The sequence below is a fragment of the Canis lupus genome, chromosome 16 (genome assembly GCF_048164855.1).
Source record: "Canis lupus baileyi chromosome 16, mCanLup2.hap1, whole genome shotgun sequence".
Classification (NCBI taxonomy): Eukaryota; Metazoa; Chordata; class Mammalia; order Carnivora; family Canidae; genus Canis; species Canis lupus.
In genome coordinates, this window is record NC_132853.1 from 60,536,910 (window position 1) to 60,553,009 (window position 16,100).

General features: G+C 63.5%; 1 protein-coding gene across 2 annotated transcripts; it reads left to right on the forward strand.

Annotated features, from left to right (window-relative positions):
* Positions 1 to 206: 206 nt before the first annotated feature.
* SLC25A10 (solute carrier family 25 member 10) lies at positions 207 to 9,850 on the forward strand. Of its 2 annotated transcripts, XM_072781973.1 has the most exons (12): positions 207 to 778; positions 2,093 to 2,168; positions 5,089 to 5,208; positions 5,720 to 5,834; positions 5,918 to 5,966; positions 6,138 to 6,179; positions 6,860 to 6,903; positions 7,010 to 7,080; positions 7,368 to 7,460; positions 7,637 to 7,714; positions 8,407 to 8,463; positions 8,864 to 9,850. In XM_072781973.1, the coding sequence occupies exons 1-12, from the start codon at positions 750 to 752 to the stop codon at positions 8,963 to 8,965; spliced, it is 876 nt and encodes a 291-aa protein (XP_072638074.1). In that variant the 5' UTR covers positions 207 to 749; the 3' UTR covers positions 8,966 to 9,850. The 2 variants fall into 2 exon arrangements, with proteins under 2 accessions (XP_072638074.1, XP_072638075.1); XM_072781974.1 differs by lacking the exons at positions 207 to 778; positions 2,093 to 2,168 and adding an exon at positions 2,891 to 3,016.
* The last annotated feature ends 6,250 nt before the right edge of the window (positions 9,851 to 16,100 follow it).

The window sequence follows — 16,100 nt, forward strand, 5'->3', positions numbered from 1 at the left end:
TGATGATTAGGACCCCCTGTTCTGTGTTGGACATCGTAGGGGTGGCTGCTCAGAAGTACAACTGTGCCATACCCCACGGCCTTCAGGCCCTCATTCTGCCTGCCTGGCGTCGCCGTCCCTGATGGTGCCTCCCTCCATCCCCCTTCCCCCCACCTCTGGGCTTGATCTACTCTGGTCTGCAGTTGGCCAATAAAGTTGTGTCTCCGACCTGGCGATAGATGGGGTGTGCCTGGGTCCCCGGAGGCCACTTGGCCTGGCCCACAGGACACAGCACGGGGAGGTGGGTCTGCTGTGCGTCCTGAATTGGCCTGATGGCACCCACGTGAGTCCTTCCAAGGTCCTGTCAGATCCTAGTGGGAGTTAGCATACTGGGTCTCTGTCCATGCTGATGAACTGCAGAAGAGACCTGGAGCCAACCCCTGCCTCCAGCCGGGTCCAGGACCTTCCAGGCGGCTGCCTGTCCCTCCCATGGCCCCATCGGTCCTCCCCCAGCAGCATGGGGAAGTGGGAGTGCCCCGGCAAGAGGTCTGGCCAGGCAGCCTGTTTTAGGACCTCACCTGACCTCCCCATCTAAGACCTTGGGTTTGTGCACAAGTCTTTGTGATCCACTTGAGAGGTCAGCTGGGGATCTTTTTGAGTTCCCTGACCTATAGCTCCCAAAGTCCCACTTTTCCTTAAGAAGGTTCTCCATACTTGCACTTCCCATTTTCCAGGACTTCTCGCCTGTTTCCACTTCTCGAGGGCGTGCCATGCTGCTGTTCTTTATGTTTTTAGTTTGGTATGTTTTATGTTTGGTATCTTCAGCTTCTGCTCCTAAGCCTCAGGGATCTGCTGTTCTCCTCTGGGGGCGGTCCTGGGCCTGTGCACCAGGGTGTCCCAGCCCACTGCAGGTTCAGGACTCTTGCTGATGTGACCACAGTGAGGGGAGCAGCACGCACCATGTCACCCACTTGTTTGCTGCTTTGCAGTCATGTGTGGATGGTGCTGTCCCGGGGCTAATCAGAGATTTGGACATCGTGATTTATCCCGAATGACAAGGGCAGGTTTTGTGCTGGCTTGGGTCTCAGAATGGGCTACTGACTTCTGGTGGGACAATGGCAAGGAGGCCAATCAGCTCGGTCTGTTAGCTCTGCAGCTGCTGCCTTTTTTTTTTTTTCTTTTAAAGATTTCATTTATTTATTCATGAGAGGCAGAGGGAGAAGCAGGCTCCCTGCAGGAGCCCGGTGCGAAACTTGAAACTCGATCCCAGGACCTTGGGTCACACCCTGAGCTGAAGGTAGATGCTCAACTGCTGAGCCACCTGGGTGTCCCTGTTAGCTCTGCTTCTAAATAAAGGGCTTAGGTGTGAAAGCCATCTCTTTGATGACACATTTCACTTCTTTGCAGAGCTCTGGTGTGTGTCTCGCATCTTCTCTGGGTTTTTAATGGAATTGTTTTTCCTAATTTGTTTATTACTGATGTGTAGAAGTATAATCTTTTTAAGTAAGCTCTATGTCCAATGTGGAGCTTGAGCACAGAACCCCAAGATCAAGAACCCCATGCTCTTAGAACTGTTTCCTCCGGTGAATTGCTGTGACCCTGCCCCCTCATGCCTCCTCCCGGCTGTGTTTCCATCTAGTCTGCAGCTTGCATCTTCCTCAGTCCCACCCGTCCACTTGAGATAAAGCGGGATGCCTATATGGCTGACTCCCCCCACCTCCCAGGGTCCTCAGCATTCCTGGGCTGGACACTATCTCTGCAGCTGTTCACTTCCCGAGCTGAAGACCTCAGGGGTGAGAGGCCTCCTAGGGTTCTAGAAGACAGTCTCCAAGTGGCAGCTTTAAGCAAACAAAAGTTTGCTGACCCGTACCATGCTGCTGACATAGTCACAGGACGCTCAGAGGCCTGGCTGGACTTGGTCACGGCGCTTGGCAGGTTCATGGGATCCAGAGTTGTTTCTGCAATGCCCCTCACACTTCTCCCTTTGGGTGGGGGTGCTGCAGTGGGTCTGGCTCTGCCTTCTCTGAGATTGGAAGCTGCAGAGAACTCCTGGGTCCATGTGTCCCTGTTGTAATGTAGCCCTGGAGATGCAGAATTCCCCTCTGGCCAGCAGGTGCATCTTTCACCTAGGAGCACACTTGTACCACCTGTTTGCTGGATGTGGGATGAGACTGAGAATCTGCACACAGGTGGGTATCTCGGGGGGCAGGCAGCCTGCCAACTGTCCTCTTCCAGGATATCTGCCTAGCGCTGTCTGGTCAGAGCAGACCTGAGGCTGGACTTGGCTGGGAGCCCCGGAGAGGGCTGCTGGTCTCCCCGAACTGTCGTTCGCCTCTAGTTTTCTGTGTAATCCGCACACTGGCTCCAAAAAAGAATCTCTGCTACCTCCTGCAGATGCACGAGTCCCAGGGCTGATCCCAGGGCCAGCGTGGCTGGGCTGGGACACTGGGTGCAAGGTCAGGGCCGCGGCTGGGGCGGGTTGTTTGCAGGAGGAGTGGCGGCGCCTGGCCCAGAGCCGAGGCTGCTCCTTCGCGGTGACCTTCGGGGACCAGCCCTAGGCGTGGGGGTGACCCTGGGACGGCCGGAGCCTGGGGGCCGGGGGACGCCAGATTCCCCGGCGGAGTGGAGCAGGCCCGCCCAGCAGGCTCCCTGCGGTCGGTGCGCCCTAGCCCCGCCACACCCCAGCCCTGGGCGCAGCTGCGGGCGGCTCGGCGACGCCCGCTCGGCTCCGCTGACGGGCCGCGGCCGCTTTAAGACGCGCGCTCCGCCCCCGGGGGAGGCGTGGTCCCGCTGGCCCCGCCCCCAGGCCCGCGCGGGCGCATTGGCTGCGCGGGGCGCGGGTGGCGGGTGGCGCTTTGAACCTCGCGCGTGCGGCGGCGGGGCCGGGGCGCCGCGGGGGGGCGGCGGGGGCGGCGGGGGCGCTCGGGGCGTCCGCGGCGGGGCCATGGCGGCGGAGGCGCGCGTGTCGCGCTGGTACTTCGGGGGCCTGGCCTCCTGCGGGGCCGCCTGCTGCACGCACCCGCTGGACCTGCTCAAGGTGAGGGCGGGGGCGCCGGGGGGCCGGGGGGGCGGGGGGCCGAGCTCCCTGCGCGGACACCTGCCGCGGGCGTGGAGATGCCGCCGTGCGCCCGCCGCCCCTCCCCCGGCCGTGCCCCCGCTACCTGTGTGACCTTGGGCCCCGCGCCGGGCCTCTGGCCAGGGTCCGCGCCGCACTTCTGAGGACGGACTGTGCGGGCTCCGAGTGGGCCGCGGCTCCGTGGGTCCAGCGGCGCGGGGGCGACCGAGGGAGGGCGTGGGGGCGCCGGGGGCTGCCTCCCCTGGGTGGGGCACCTGGGGCGCACCTGCGGCGCGGGCCCGGGAGGCGGCCGCAGCGTTCACACGCGGCTCTACTTTCTGTAGGAAAGTGCCTACGGGGCGGCCCGGTCCGCGACAGAGCTGCTCTTGTCTCCCGGGGCAGCCGGCGCGGGGGCGTTTCTGCCCCTTTCTCCCCAGAGAACAAAGGGCCGATGATGCAAAGCACAGCTCGGTCTGCCCCCGAGGCCCTGCCCCGGCCCGGCCCCCTCCTTCCCACCCCCGGCAGCCCCAGGGGGGCACTGGCGCCCTGGCCCCGTAGACCCAAACCTCAGCCCTCCCTCCACTTGAGGATATGTTTCTTTGAGCAGCTCTTGTCCTAAATGAAAGAGATTGACTTTTCTAGTAGAAACGATCCCCGCCGGTCAAGGCAGGATCAGCAGATGGGGCGGCACAGCTCGGCCCTGGCTCGACCCGTCCTGGGAGAGGCCTGCGTGGGGCCTGAGGGGCGGCCAGGGGAGCGGGGCCAGGCCTGGAGGGTGCCGGGCTCCGGGAAGGAGCGGTGACGGTGAGGAGGAAGGTGCTCTTTGGTTTGGGGAAGGAAGAACCTTCCCCGTGTCTGTGTTGTCTGGCTCTCCCCGCCCCCACAGGTCCTTGTGCCTGGCCCTGCCCCCCCCACCCCCGCCGTGGGGCCCTGAGGGTTAGGTGTGCGCCTGGCTGTGGGTGGACACAGCTTCCCCAGGCCCTCGGGACGGCCCAGAGTCCAGGGCTCCGTTGGGCATCACCGCCCCACGCTCTGCCCCTGGGTGCTGGTTTGCTGCCGATGCTGCCAGGAGGGGGTCACGGGAGGCCGCAGCCACAGGACTCTGCTGTCTGGCCCGGGAGCCCTCAGTCCTCTGCGGGGTGCAGCGGGCGGGAGGTCGGCAGGGAGGCCGGCTTGTTGCCTCTCTGCGGCGAGGCCACTGGAGTAATTACAGCTCTTTGGTCTCACTTTGCCTCCTGCCCCGGCTCAGGCCTCACAGCTGCTCCCTGCCTGGACGAGGGCCGCTTCCTGCGTGGCCCCCTTGCCCCCAGGCCCAGTGCCCTCTGTCCTGTCCAGCTGGCGGCTGTGGCTGAGCAGAGCGCCCCTCCCACCTCCGCTGCCCCGCCACCCAGTCCTCTGGGCAGCGACAGAGAAGGAAGGGAGGGGTACCCCCACTGAGGGAAACCGAGGCAGGAGGGCCCGTAACCTGCCCAAGCAGGCCCCCCAGAACGTGACTGGGGCCGCCCAGGCTGGGGTGAACAGCAGGCGCGTCCTCCCCCGCCAGACTCCTGCCGTCTCTTCCAAGCCCGCTGGCAGGCTGTCAGGCTGCCTCTGGAGTCCCCGTAACTTTGATCACTCTTTTGAGACGTGGTCTGGCTAAGAAATGGGGCTCTGCAGTCCCCTTGCTGGGGGTCACACCCTGCCTCAGTGTCCTCATCTGTAAAATGACACTGCTGACCCCACCCCTGCAGCCCGTGCTGTGAGGCCGCAGGCACGCATGTGGAGTATTGTCACGGGCCTGGCGGGCCCATGTGTCAGCTGGTATTGCCACACGTAGAGCAATAGTGTAGTCTAGAGGTTGGTGCCAGGTGTGGGCGTGGAGTCCCTTCTGCACCCCAGCTGGGCCTCCCCGTGCCTCAGTTTCCCATCTCTAAACTGGGGTGCTCACAGCACTCAGCCCATGGGGTCTTCGTGTGGGTGTAGAAGTGGTAGGTGGCAGGAGAGGGCTCAGGGCTGAGCTGGGTGGGCCCTGGGCGGGAGGCGGGCCCTGTTCTGAGCAGGTGTGACCCCGACAGGTGCATCTGCAGACGCAGCAGGAGGTGAAGCTGCGCATGACGGGCATGGCGCTGCAGGTGGTGCGCTCCGATGGCATCCTGGCGCTCTACAACGGCCTCAGTGCCTCCCTGTGCCGACAGGTGCCTCTGGGGGCCCCGCCGCCCAGGACAGTGGGCGGGCAGGACTCTCGCCAGGGCCTTCTGCCTCCCAGGCCCCCGGCCTCCGGGTGAGGGCGTCCTAAAGTCCCGGGTCCAGAGTCCATGCAGGTGGGGGAGAGGCTGCCGTGGCCCAGGCCCAGCCTCGGAGGCGGCCTTGCCTCCTCGCTGTGGCTGCCCCGTGGGCCGGGACATCCCTGTCTCCTTTTCACAGTGGCTAGGCAAGAACCCCGGGCCCAGGGAGGGGGCGGGGTGTGGGGGCAGGGGGAGCTTCTGCCTCCCGCAGGGTCAGGGTCAGCCCTGCTCTCCAGCGGCCTCAGACCTCCGCTTAGAGACCCGCCCGGGGGGCAAACGGGGGGCAAGCGCGCGGCTCTGGACTCCGCCGGCCCCGGGTTAGTATGGCCTTGGGAGGGTCACCCCGTGGCCCCTCAGCTGAAGACTGTGTACCGGGAGGGTCCCTCCACCTGCACCCTCTGAGCCGGGCCCCCTTCCCCAGATGACCTACTCCCTGACTCGCTTTGCCATCTATGAGACGGTGCGGGACCACGTGGCCAAGGACAGCCAGGGGCCCCTGCCTTTCTACAAGAAGGTGTTGCTGGGCTCCATCAGCGGTGAGCTGCCGGCAGGGCGGGGGAGTGGGGGGGCAGGTGGGCATCACCAGTTGTCACACGTGGGCTCCGGTCTGTCCGCCCAGGTTGCATTGGAGGCTTCGTGGGGACGCCCGCAGATATGGTGAACGTCAGGTCAGTGTGCGCCCCCTGCCCGGGCGGGCCGTGCCCCATATTCAGACTGGGACGGGTGGCTCAGGCCTTGGGGTCCTGGCTCCTGGGGGGTGGGCCAGGCTGAGCCCCGATGCCCGCCAGCTTCTGTGTCCGGGCCCCTGCCACCCTCCTGAGCCAGTGTGGTTGTTTCAGGATGCAGAATGACATGAAGCTGCCCCCGAATCAGCGCCGCAAGTGAGTAACGGGACGGGGTTCTGCTCTTGGGGTGCGGGGTGCCAAGCAGGAAGCCCTGAGCAGCTCTGCGGGCCCCAGCTGGGAGCAAACAGGGCCGGCTGACGGCTTTTGAAAACCTGCAGCGCGGCTGCCCTGAGTCAGGAGGGCCTCTGGGTTCTTTGGGGGGGGGCGGGTCTGGGCGGGCGGCTGGGCTAGGAGGGCCCGGGAGGTTGCCCCCACCCCCCGCCACCTTTCTTGTATCTTGTGCTGGTTCACAGGAAGGATAATTTAAAAATTTGAGTGAGTTTGGGCCTTTAAACAGGTTTGGGAGTTGGGATATATATATATATATATATATATTTTTTTTTTATGGTGAAAATACTGTTTTTCATGAAGTCTCAGGTCCTGTTGGTTCCAAGGTGCTTGTGGCCTGACGCCCTAGCAAGAGAGCAGGCGTTGGCCAGCCCTGTGTCCACTCTGGCCGGTGTGAGCCGCCGGGAAGGCGGACCAAGTGAAAGGGCTGCACCCTCTCACCTCTGGACCAGCCTCGAGGGCTGGCGCCCAGGTGTTTTCTTGTAGAACCTGAGGGGCCCCTGACGCCCGTGCAAGCCGCACGGCGCTCCCCAGAGAAGATGCCTGTAGGGCCCGGGGGTCGGCAGTCAGGGAGGGCCTCACGGGGACCCATTCTCTGTCCCCGGCAGCTATGCCCATGCCTTGGACGGCTTGTACCGTGTGGCTCGCGAAGGTAAGGGGAGCAGGCCCTTGGTGGGGCCCAAGGAGGCAGAGGGGCCTGGGGTGTCCGGGGGGAGCCGAGGGATCTGGCTGGGTGCCTGACCTCCATTCTCCGGCAGAGGGTCTGAAGAAGCTGTTCTCGGGCGCAAGCATGGCATCCAGTCGAGGGATGCTTGTCACCGTGGGCCAGGTGGGGCTTCTGCTGGCGGGGGGCTGTCAGGACAGCATCTGTGGGACCCGCCCTGAGCCCTTGGAGAGATGGTGGAGGAAGGCACTGGGCACAGACCACAGTGGGGGCTGGGAGGTGGGTAGGCCCGTCCCCATGGGCCTCGCCCGTCTGCCTGGTCACCGTCCCCACGTAGGTGACCGCAGTGCAGGCACGTGGTCAGCCCCAGTGGGGTCCCCGGGGGCCCCTGTGTACTTTCCCTGGAGCTGGGGGCCATCTCACAGGCCTGCCCGCCCCCTCCACCCCCACAGCTGTCCTGCTACGACCAGGCCAAGCAGCTGGTCCTCAGCACCGGGTACCTGACTGACGGAGTCTTCACTCACTTTGTCGCCAGCTTCATCGCAGTGAGTGCTGGACCAGGTGCGGGTGGGAGCTGAGGGCCCATGCGGGGCTCAGGAGGGCTCGGGAGCAGCCCTCGGGGTCCTGCAGGCGTCCAGGCCAGGGGCTTTTGTTTGTAGGGGTGGGTCTATGAAGGGCGCCTGCGTGCCCTGCCAGTGGTGATAAGCCCCCCCCCACCCAGGGTGGATGTGCCACGATCCTGTGCCAGCCCCTGGACGTACTCAAGACTCGTCTGATGAACTCTAAGGGCGAGTATCAGGTGAGCGGGGCTGCGGGCAGCGTTCTCCCCCCGAGTATGGGGGGGCAGGGAACCAGGAGAGGGGTCCCCACGCTGCCACAGTCAAGTGGAGGCTGCAGGCACCATTCCCCCAGAGTACGGGTGGGGGTGCTGGGCCAGGGGGACCAGGTGAGGCTCCGCAGCTGGGGGTCCGCGTCCGGGTCCTGGCGTGTGGCTGAGGCTCGTTTCCCGCCTGCACAGCCTTGCAGCGGCCCGCGGCCCGTGTGTGTGTCTTTAAAGATTTTATTTTATTCTTTCAAGTAGGCTCCACGCCCAGCGTGGGGATTGCACTCAGGACCCTGAGATCGAGAGTCACATGCCCCACGACACCGGGTGTCCCCCGTGTGTGTTTTTAAATCTGAGTCCTTGACGTGTTTACAGAGGCCGCCGGTTCACTGTAGTCAGTGAAGTTCGGTGAGGTGCCGGGCCCGGAGCCTGCGGGCGTGCGTGGCGCCCTGTCCCTACAGCGCCCGCTCTCCCCGCCAGCCCCCCACGCCTGGGGTGCCCAGCGGTCACCTGGCCTGGGCGCTGCTTCTGCTGCCGAGGACCTCATTGCCCGCAGGCCCCTCCTGCTGGCAGGACTTTGGTTCCAGGCCGCCCTCTGCCCGCGGCTGCTGGTGGGCGCCGCGTATCGTCCACGGCAGGAGCCGCGTCTCACAGCTTTGTTTCTGCAGGGTGTCCTCCACTGCGCTGTGGAGACGGCCAAGCTGGGGCCGCTGGCCTTTTACAAGGTGGGGGCAGGGCTGCAGGCGGCATCAGGGGGTCAGGGGCATCAGGGGGGTGGGGGCTGCGGGGTCAGGGGCAAGGCAGGGGGGTCGGGGCTGCGGGGTCGGGGGGCTGCGGGGTCAGGGGCGGGGCAGGGGGGCATCAGGAGGGTCGGGGCTGCGGGGTCAGGGGGCTGTGGGGTCAGGGGCAGGGCAGGGGGGCATCAGGGGGGTCGGGGCTGCGGGGTCAGGGGCGGGACAGGGGGGCATCAGGAAGGTCGGGGCTGCGGGGTCAGGGGCGGGGCAGGGGGGCATCAGGGGGGTCAGGGCTGCGGGGTCGGGGGGAGGGGCATGGGGCTGAGGGGGCGGGGCTGCGGGCGGGGGTCCCTGGGGCCAGCTCCACGTCCTGCCCCCTGTGCTCCCCTAGGGCCTCCTGCCTGCTGGCATCCGCCTCATGCCGCACACCGTGCTCACGTTTGTGTTTCTGGAGCAGCTTCGCAAACACTTCGGCATCAAAGTGCTTTCCTGAGGGGCAGGGGCGCGGCCGAGCCTGGTCCTTCCCGAGCCCAGGAGGCCTAGGCCTGGGCGCTGATCCCGGGAGGGGGGTGGGGCTGAGCGCTGCCCCAGGCCGGGCGTCCGCCCCAGCCTCCCCCTCCCTGGCTTGGCTGCAGGCTCCTGCCCCCCACCCCTCCCAGCCTGCCTGGGCCTGAGCCATTTCCAGGGACCTTCGTCCCCCCACCTCCTTCCTGCCCTCCCAGGTCCCGGGTGGTCTCTTCCTCCCTGAGCAGCTGCCTAACCCGGGAGGTGGGAAAGGTGGGCGCCCAGGCTCTGTAGGGTCGGAGTCCCCTGCCCCTTCTGCGGCCCTTGGCGCCGTCTTCCAGCAGCTTCCAGCAAGGAGCTAGGTGGCAGAGTGGGGGGGGCAGCCCCCGGCCTTGACACCGGATTCGGGGCGTGCACATGCACTTTTCTTGCCTGAGTGGGACCAGAGCTTCTCTGACATTCTCCAGGGTAGCTGCACCCCGAGCTCCAGGGGAGGGGTGGGGCGGCCCGTGGCCTCAGGCACCAGGTCCCGCCGCCCCCTGTTGCTTTAACAAGTAGTTTCGCCAAAATCTCTCAGCAGGAGCCTGCTGCGCAGCTTCCACGCTGTCCTTGCTGTCCTCGCTCCCCTCGCTCCCCTCGCTCCCCGGCCCCCAGGCAGAGGCGGGCTGCAGGGTGTCCCCGGGCCCCCGGTGTGGACGTGGCTGTCCACAAGGCCCCCCCACAGCTGAGACCCAAAACACCAGCGCCTGAGTCCCACTGCCACCGCAGTGGTCTGGGGGCTGCGACCTCCTGCCTCCCCAGGTCCCCTGAGTCCTGCACCCCCAGACAGCAGGGTGCTCGGCGGGGCGCTAATAAAGGACGGTGGAGTGCTGCATGCCTGGTGTCTGTGTGTAGGCTGGTGGCGCTGTCTGTGGGCTGCTCCGCTGTCCGGGGCACGGGACCCACTCTGCATCCCCCAAGGAGGGCTGTCCCGTCTCTGGGGGACAAGGCTGAGGGCGCCAGGGGAGAAAGAAGCCCCAGCCCTGACTGGACACATTGGGGTGGCTTGTGGGCAGAGGAACTGGGGGTGCTGGGGCTGCAGCAGCTCAAAACCAGAGGGAGGGGGTGGGTGTGCCCAGCGGGTATGGTCAGTGTTCAGTTTCTGGATCCAAGCCCATGGACCCCCAGGGCTTCCCTTCTCAGCTGGCACCTGGGTGCTGCAAGCTGCCCCCCCACCAGCTTTGAGGGTCCCCAGCTGCCCTGGGAGCCTCCTCTGGGCTCTGGGAGGAGCCCCTCGGGTCAGAGTCCTGGGTTCTGGGGTCCGGCCCAGAGAGGGGCGGGGGAGACCCCTGTTCTGCAGACCACAGACCCTTGGACAGACAGGCCAGGGCAGCAGGTGGCACGGGTGCCACCCCTGAAGCCTCCCGACGTCCCGGGCGGGTGGGCGACCCCCGCCTCCGGCAGCCCACCAGCAGGACCTCCCACTGGTTCCGGAGCATCCCGCGCGCCCAGCAGAGGCGGTGAGAGCGGCCCAGCTCTGGGGGAGCCCGAGCCTGCCGCATCTGCTCGGAGCTGCCGCCACGACAGTCCCTCACCCGTGTGTCCACCCGCGGGGCTACTTGGAAGCAAATTCCAGACTTTGAGTCATTTATACATAAATCAGCTCGTGTGTCTAAAAACAGTCTCTCGGAGGCACCTGGCTGGCCCAGTGGGCCGACTGCCCGGCTCCTGGTTTCGGCTCAGGTGATCTCAGCGGCGTGGGATAGAGCCCTGCATCGGGCTCTGCACTCGGCACAGAGTCGACTTGAGATTCTATCTCAAGTAAATAAATGTGTTCTATTCCAAATAAATCTTTAGAGGTAATCCCTCGGGGCGCCCAGGTGGCTCAGTGGGTTGAGTCTGCCTCTGGCCCAGGGCGTGATCCTGGGGTCCCGGGCTCGTGTCCCGCATGGGCAGGGACTCTGCTTCTCTCTCTGCCTCTCTGTGCTCTCGCTGCCTCTCAAATATTTTTTAAAAGGTCTTAACAACCACGAACGCAACTCCAGTAGTAATTTGTTCTACGTAAACAGTGTAATGGGCCCTCTTTACTGTCCCGCGTCTCCCCAGCGGCACTTGGGCAGAGCCGGTCTCCCGGTGTAGGGTCTCCAAGTGCCAGAGCTGCCTGCAGGGCGTCTGTTCCCCACCCCCCATCCTAGCCCGGGCGGCACCCTCACCCCTGAATTTCCTAAACTGGCGACAGATGTGGACGCAGGTCCTATTTCTGAGCATCAGTACCTGGTGTGGGGTGGGGGTCCTGCATCCTGGTTTGGGGGGATCCTCAGGACCCAACCAGGTTTGGGGGGCCTCACAAAGCAGCCAAGCACCTGGAAACCCACAGCAGGTGAAGCGAGGCCTCCAGGATCTCGGGGCGCCTGGGGGGGCTCTGCTGGGGGACAGGCACGCCCGCCTGTCCAAAGAGTCGCCTGCCCAGCCACTTGCACACGATTCCCCACCCAGGTCGGAACCCCCACTGAGGCCACTAGAACCCAGAGCCCAGTAATGAAGGAGAGGGGGAGGTAGGGGCGCCCGCGTGAGGTCGGGGGAGGCCCCTGCTCCTCCCAGGCCCCAGGCTCCTTAGGACAGCGTTAGATTCGGGCTAGTGCTTTCTCCCTGAAGCTGCTTTGGTTTGGAGCGAGGATTCGAGGATTCATTTTCCTCTGTGCTCGGCGCCCGGGGATCCGGGATCCGGGAAGCTGGCAGCTCGCCAGCCTCCAGGCCTCCCAGCGCCCCGCTGATGAGACAGGCCCGACAGGTTTGGCTACACTCGGTGGGCAGGGCTGGGTCGTGGGCGGGACGCTGGCTTCCGGGGCCCGGTCTGGGCAGCGGTGGGCAGGCCACCCTGCACCCTGCACCTGCACCGTGCACCCTCCACCCTGTACCTGCACCCTGCACCCTCCACTCTGCACCTGCACCCTCCACTCTGCACCCTGCACCCTGCACCCTGCACCTGCACCCTCTACCGTCCACCCTCCACCCTTGCGCCCCGCCACGCCACGCCGCACCACAAGCCGATTATTGCATACGCAGCCTGGCAGGTGACGCACAGCGGCATCCACCTCGGCCTCCTTTTTTTTTTTTTTTAATTTTATTTATTTATTCATGAGACACAGAGAGAGGCGGAGACCCAGGCAGAGGGAGAAGCAGGCTCCGTGTGGGGAGCCCAGGACCCCGGGGTCCCGCCCTGGGTGAGGCCGACGCCCACCCGCTGAGCCCCGGAGGGGGGAGCGGCGGCCTCTTTCTTAGACACTTCACGGTTTAGAAGTTCTGGGAAAGTACTTGAGGTGGAGAAATCTCAACAAGGGGCCGAGGCCGTGCAACGGGGCAAGGACTGGGGCGCTGGTGCCGGGCCCTGACGCGCCGGCGGGGCTGCAGCCTCGGCTCACACGGGCCCAGACTCACCGGGTCGCCCCGGATCCGGCGGCCCGACGTCGGGGCTGAAGCCGAAGCGGGCGGCGGGGCGGGGGCGGCTCCCTGCGGACACTGGGAGGGCAGCTGTGCTGCGGACACGCCCGAGGGCCCGGGGTCTGCCCCCCACGGCCTCCCCACGGCCGCCTCCCACACGGCCCCGGCCCTAGGCCTCCCTCCCCACGGGGCCGCCCCACAGCCTCCCTCCCCACGGCCTCCCCCTATGGCCCCGCCCCCACGGCCTCCCCACGGCCCCGCCCCAGGGCCCCGCCCCCTACGGCCTCCCTCCAGGGCCCCGCCCCCACGGTCTCCCCTATGGCCCCGCCCCAGGGCCCCGCCCCAGGGCTCCGCCCCCAGGACCTCACCACACAGCCCCGTCCCCACTGCCTCCCTCCCCACGGCCTCCCCCCAAGGCCTCCGCCCCCGCAGGGAAGGGTCCCTGCGCCCCCGCCTCTCCAGCAGAGCCGCTGCACCCCCCCAAACTGAACCCCTGTGAAAATGGGACATAACATGCTGGCCACGTAACCTTATAGAGAAACGTTAAATAAAGTTTCCCTTTTTGCTTAGAAGGGAGGTAATTATATTTAATTTTGAAAAGAGAATTTTCTTTAAAAGATTTTAAGTCAAATCGAACTTCAATTAAAAAAATAAGATAGAGGTTCCTGGGGGGCGCAGCGGTTTGGCGCCTGCCTTTGGCCCGGGGCGTGATCCTGGAGTCCCACGTAGCGCTCCCTGCTTCTCCCACTGCCTGTGTCTCTGCTTCTGCCTCTCTTGTGTCTCATGAATGAATAAATGAAAACCTTTAAAAAAATAAGATAAATAATATTTTTTTTAAGTGAAGATTTTAAGTCATGTCTACACTCAACATGGGGCTTGGGCCAACGACCACGTGCTCTGTGCCTGAAAACGGTTGGTGATTACAGGACGGTAGTAAGTGATGGACGCAGGCAGTGATGGACGGAGGCAGCATGGGTGGGACGCCCGCCGGCCACACGGATGTGGATGCTGGGGACACCAGGGGACATGGGCAGGACAGCCCGGTGTGTCCACACTCTGCAGAAGTGCCCACCCTGGGGTGCCCAGGGGGCTCAGCGGTGAAGCGTCTGCCTGGGGCTCAGGCCCTGATGTCAGGGTCCTGGGATCGAGTCCTCGTGGGGCTCCCTGCTTCTCCCTCTGCCCCTCCCCCTGCTCTTGCTCTCTCTCAAATAAATAAAACCTAAAAAAGAAGAAAAGAAGAAAGAGGAAAGAAAGAAAGAAAGAAAGAAAGAAAGAAAGAAAGAAAGAAAGAAAGAAAGAAAGAAAGAAAGAAAGAAAAAAAAGAAAGGAAAGGAAAGGAAAGGAAAGGAAAGGAAAGGAAAGGAAAGGAAAGGAAAGGAAAGGAAAGGAAAGGAAAGAAAAGAAACCCACCCTGATGGAGCCCTTCATGTAACTTCAGATCGTTGAACGGGGCTGGTGTCCTTTGGGGCAGTTGGGGACGGGGTCGAACCCTGAAATCAGCCCGAAGGAGCGCAGAGGGCGGAGGGCAGCCTGTGAAGGGAGCAGCCAAGGCCAGCGGCCCCAGGACCCTGGCTCACCCACCTCCTCCCTGTGCTCCCGGCCTGGGGTTAGCTCACACATCTATTTATAATAGTGGCTGTTTTTAAGTAACCCGCAGACTACAAGACACCTTCACGGGTGGGGAAGGCTTTTCTTGGAACAGCGCAGCTCCCCCCCCCCCCAGCAGACCCCCCCAGAAACAGCCCCAGCCACCAGGTGGGCAAGTGCGCTGCGGGCTCCACGTCAGGGAAGTGCTTCCACAGGAGAGGCTGGCTCCTGAAAGGGGATGGAAAACCGCAAAGTGCAGTGGACAGCTTCCCGCCCCCCCCTCTCCAGCCTGGCTCTACAAGCCCGGGGCTGGCCCTGGTCTCGGGCCCACTCTGCGCCTGCAGGGCCTCTCAGGGCCTCCTCGCTCACAGGTGACCCAGGACCCTGCCCATCCTGTAGCGCCCACCTTCAGTGTGTTCTCCAGACATCAACTGCCCAGGAGCAGAGGCCTCCACACCCAGGACACACGCACACACGTTCTGGCCCCGCGTGCCCCGCTGGACCTGGGCCCTAGGTCACCTCATGCTGTGGCTGCTGCTGGCTGGGAGGCCCCGGGCTGCTGACCTGATGTGCCCACAAGTGGCCTCCTGTGACCTGTGTTCATCACAGCGCCGCCACTGGGTTCCCAGAGAGACCTTCCCCAAAGCGGATGTTCCAGAAAACCAGGTGAAGTTGTTTTTTTAGCTTATTTATTTATTCAGTAAGCGCTCCACCTCCCGGGGCTCCAACTCGTGACCCCGAGACCCAGAGTCACCGGCTTTTCTGACCAGTGTGGCCAGGGCCCCCCACGCCTGCCCGCCGCCACCTCTTGAAGTTTTAAACAATCTGATCCACGCGGACACGCGACAAACTACACGCTTCTGCAGGGCACGATTTCACACGTCTGCACGTGCACCGACGCCCGTGAAACCATCGCCGCAGCCCAGCGGTGAAGCCCCGCAGCGCCGACCTCCTGCCCATCCCCACCCCCGGCACGGCCAGCCGCCCATCTCCCTCCACCACTATAGATTTCCATAAGTTCAGATGCATAAAGTCATAGAATATGTAGTCTTTTTTTTTTTTTTTTTTTAAGTAAGCGCTCCGCCCAGCACGGGGCTTGAACTCAGGACTGAGATCAGGTGGTGGCTCCGCCAACCAGCCCGGCCCGCGGCCTGTCCGCTCCTGCCGGCCTTCCCGCCCAGCCCCGACCCATCCACGGGGCTCATGGCACCTGACGGCCGTGGGGACAGGTAACCCCACCTGGCTTAGCCACCTACCTATTGAAGGACACGGGTGGTGGAGTCCAGCTTGGGGCTGTCACAGGAACAGCTGCTACAACCATCTGTATTCGAGTCTCTGCGAGGACACATGCTTTCCTTTGTCTCGGTAAATACCCCGCAGCTCGTGGCCTACCTGGACACGCCCTCCCGGGGTGGTGGCCATCGGCTGACCGAGGCTGCGGTGGGTCTTCCTACTCTCAGCCATTTTAATAGGTGTGCGGTGGTATCCATCGTGGTTTTATTTATTTTATTTTTTTAGGATTTTATTTATTTATAAATAAGAGACACAGAGAGACACAGGCAGAGGGAGAAGCACAATCCCTGTGGGGCGCCTGATGGAGGACTCGATCCCGGGACTCCAGGGTCTCACCCTGGGCCAAGGGCAGATTCTCAACCACTGAGCCACCCAGGTGTCCCTCCATTGTGGTTTTATTTTTATTTTTATTTAGTTTCTTAAAAGATTTTATTTATGTATTCATGAGAGACACAGAGAGAGAGAGAGAGACAGAGACACAGGCAAAGGGAGAAGCAGGCTCCCTGGGGGAAGCCCGATGTGGGACTCGATCCAGGCGAAGGCAGGTGCTAAATCACTGAGCCACCGGGGTGTCCCTCCATGTGGTTTTAATTTGCATTTTCTTTTTTTTAAATTTTTTTTAAATGTTTTATTTATTTATGATAGTCACAGAGAGAGAGAGAGAGGCGCGCAGAGACACAGGCAGAGGGAGAAGCAGGCTCCATGCACCGGGAGCCCGACGTGGGATTCGATCCCGGGTCTCCAGGATCGCGCCCTGGGCCAAAGGCAGGCGCCAAACCGCTGCGCCACCCAGGGATCCCTTTTTTTTTTTTTTTTTTATGATA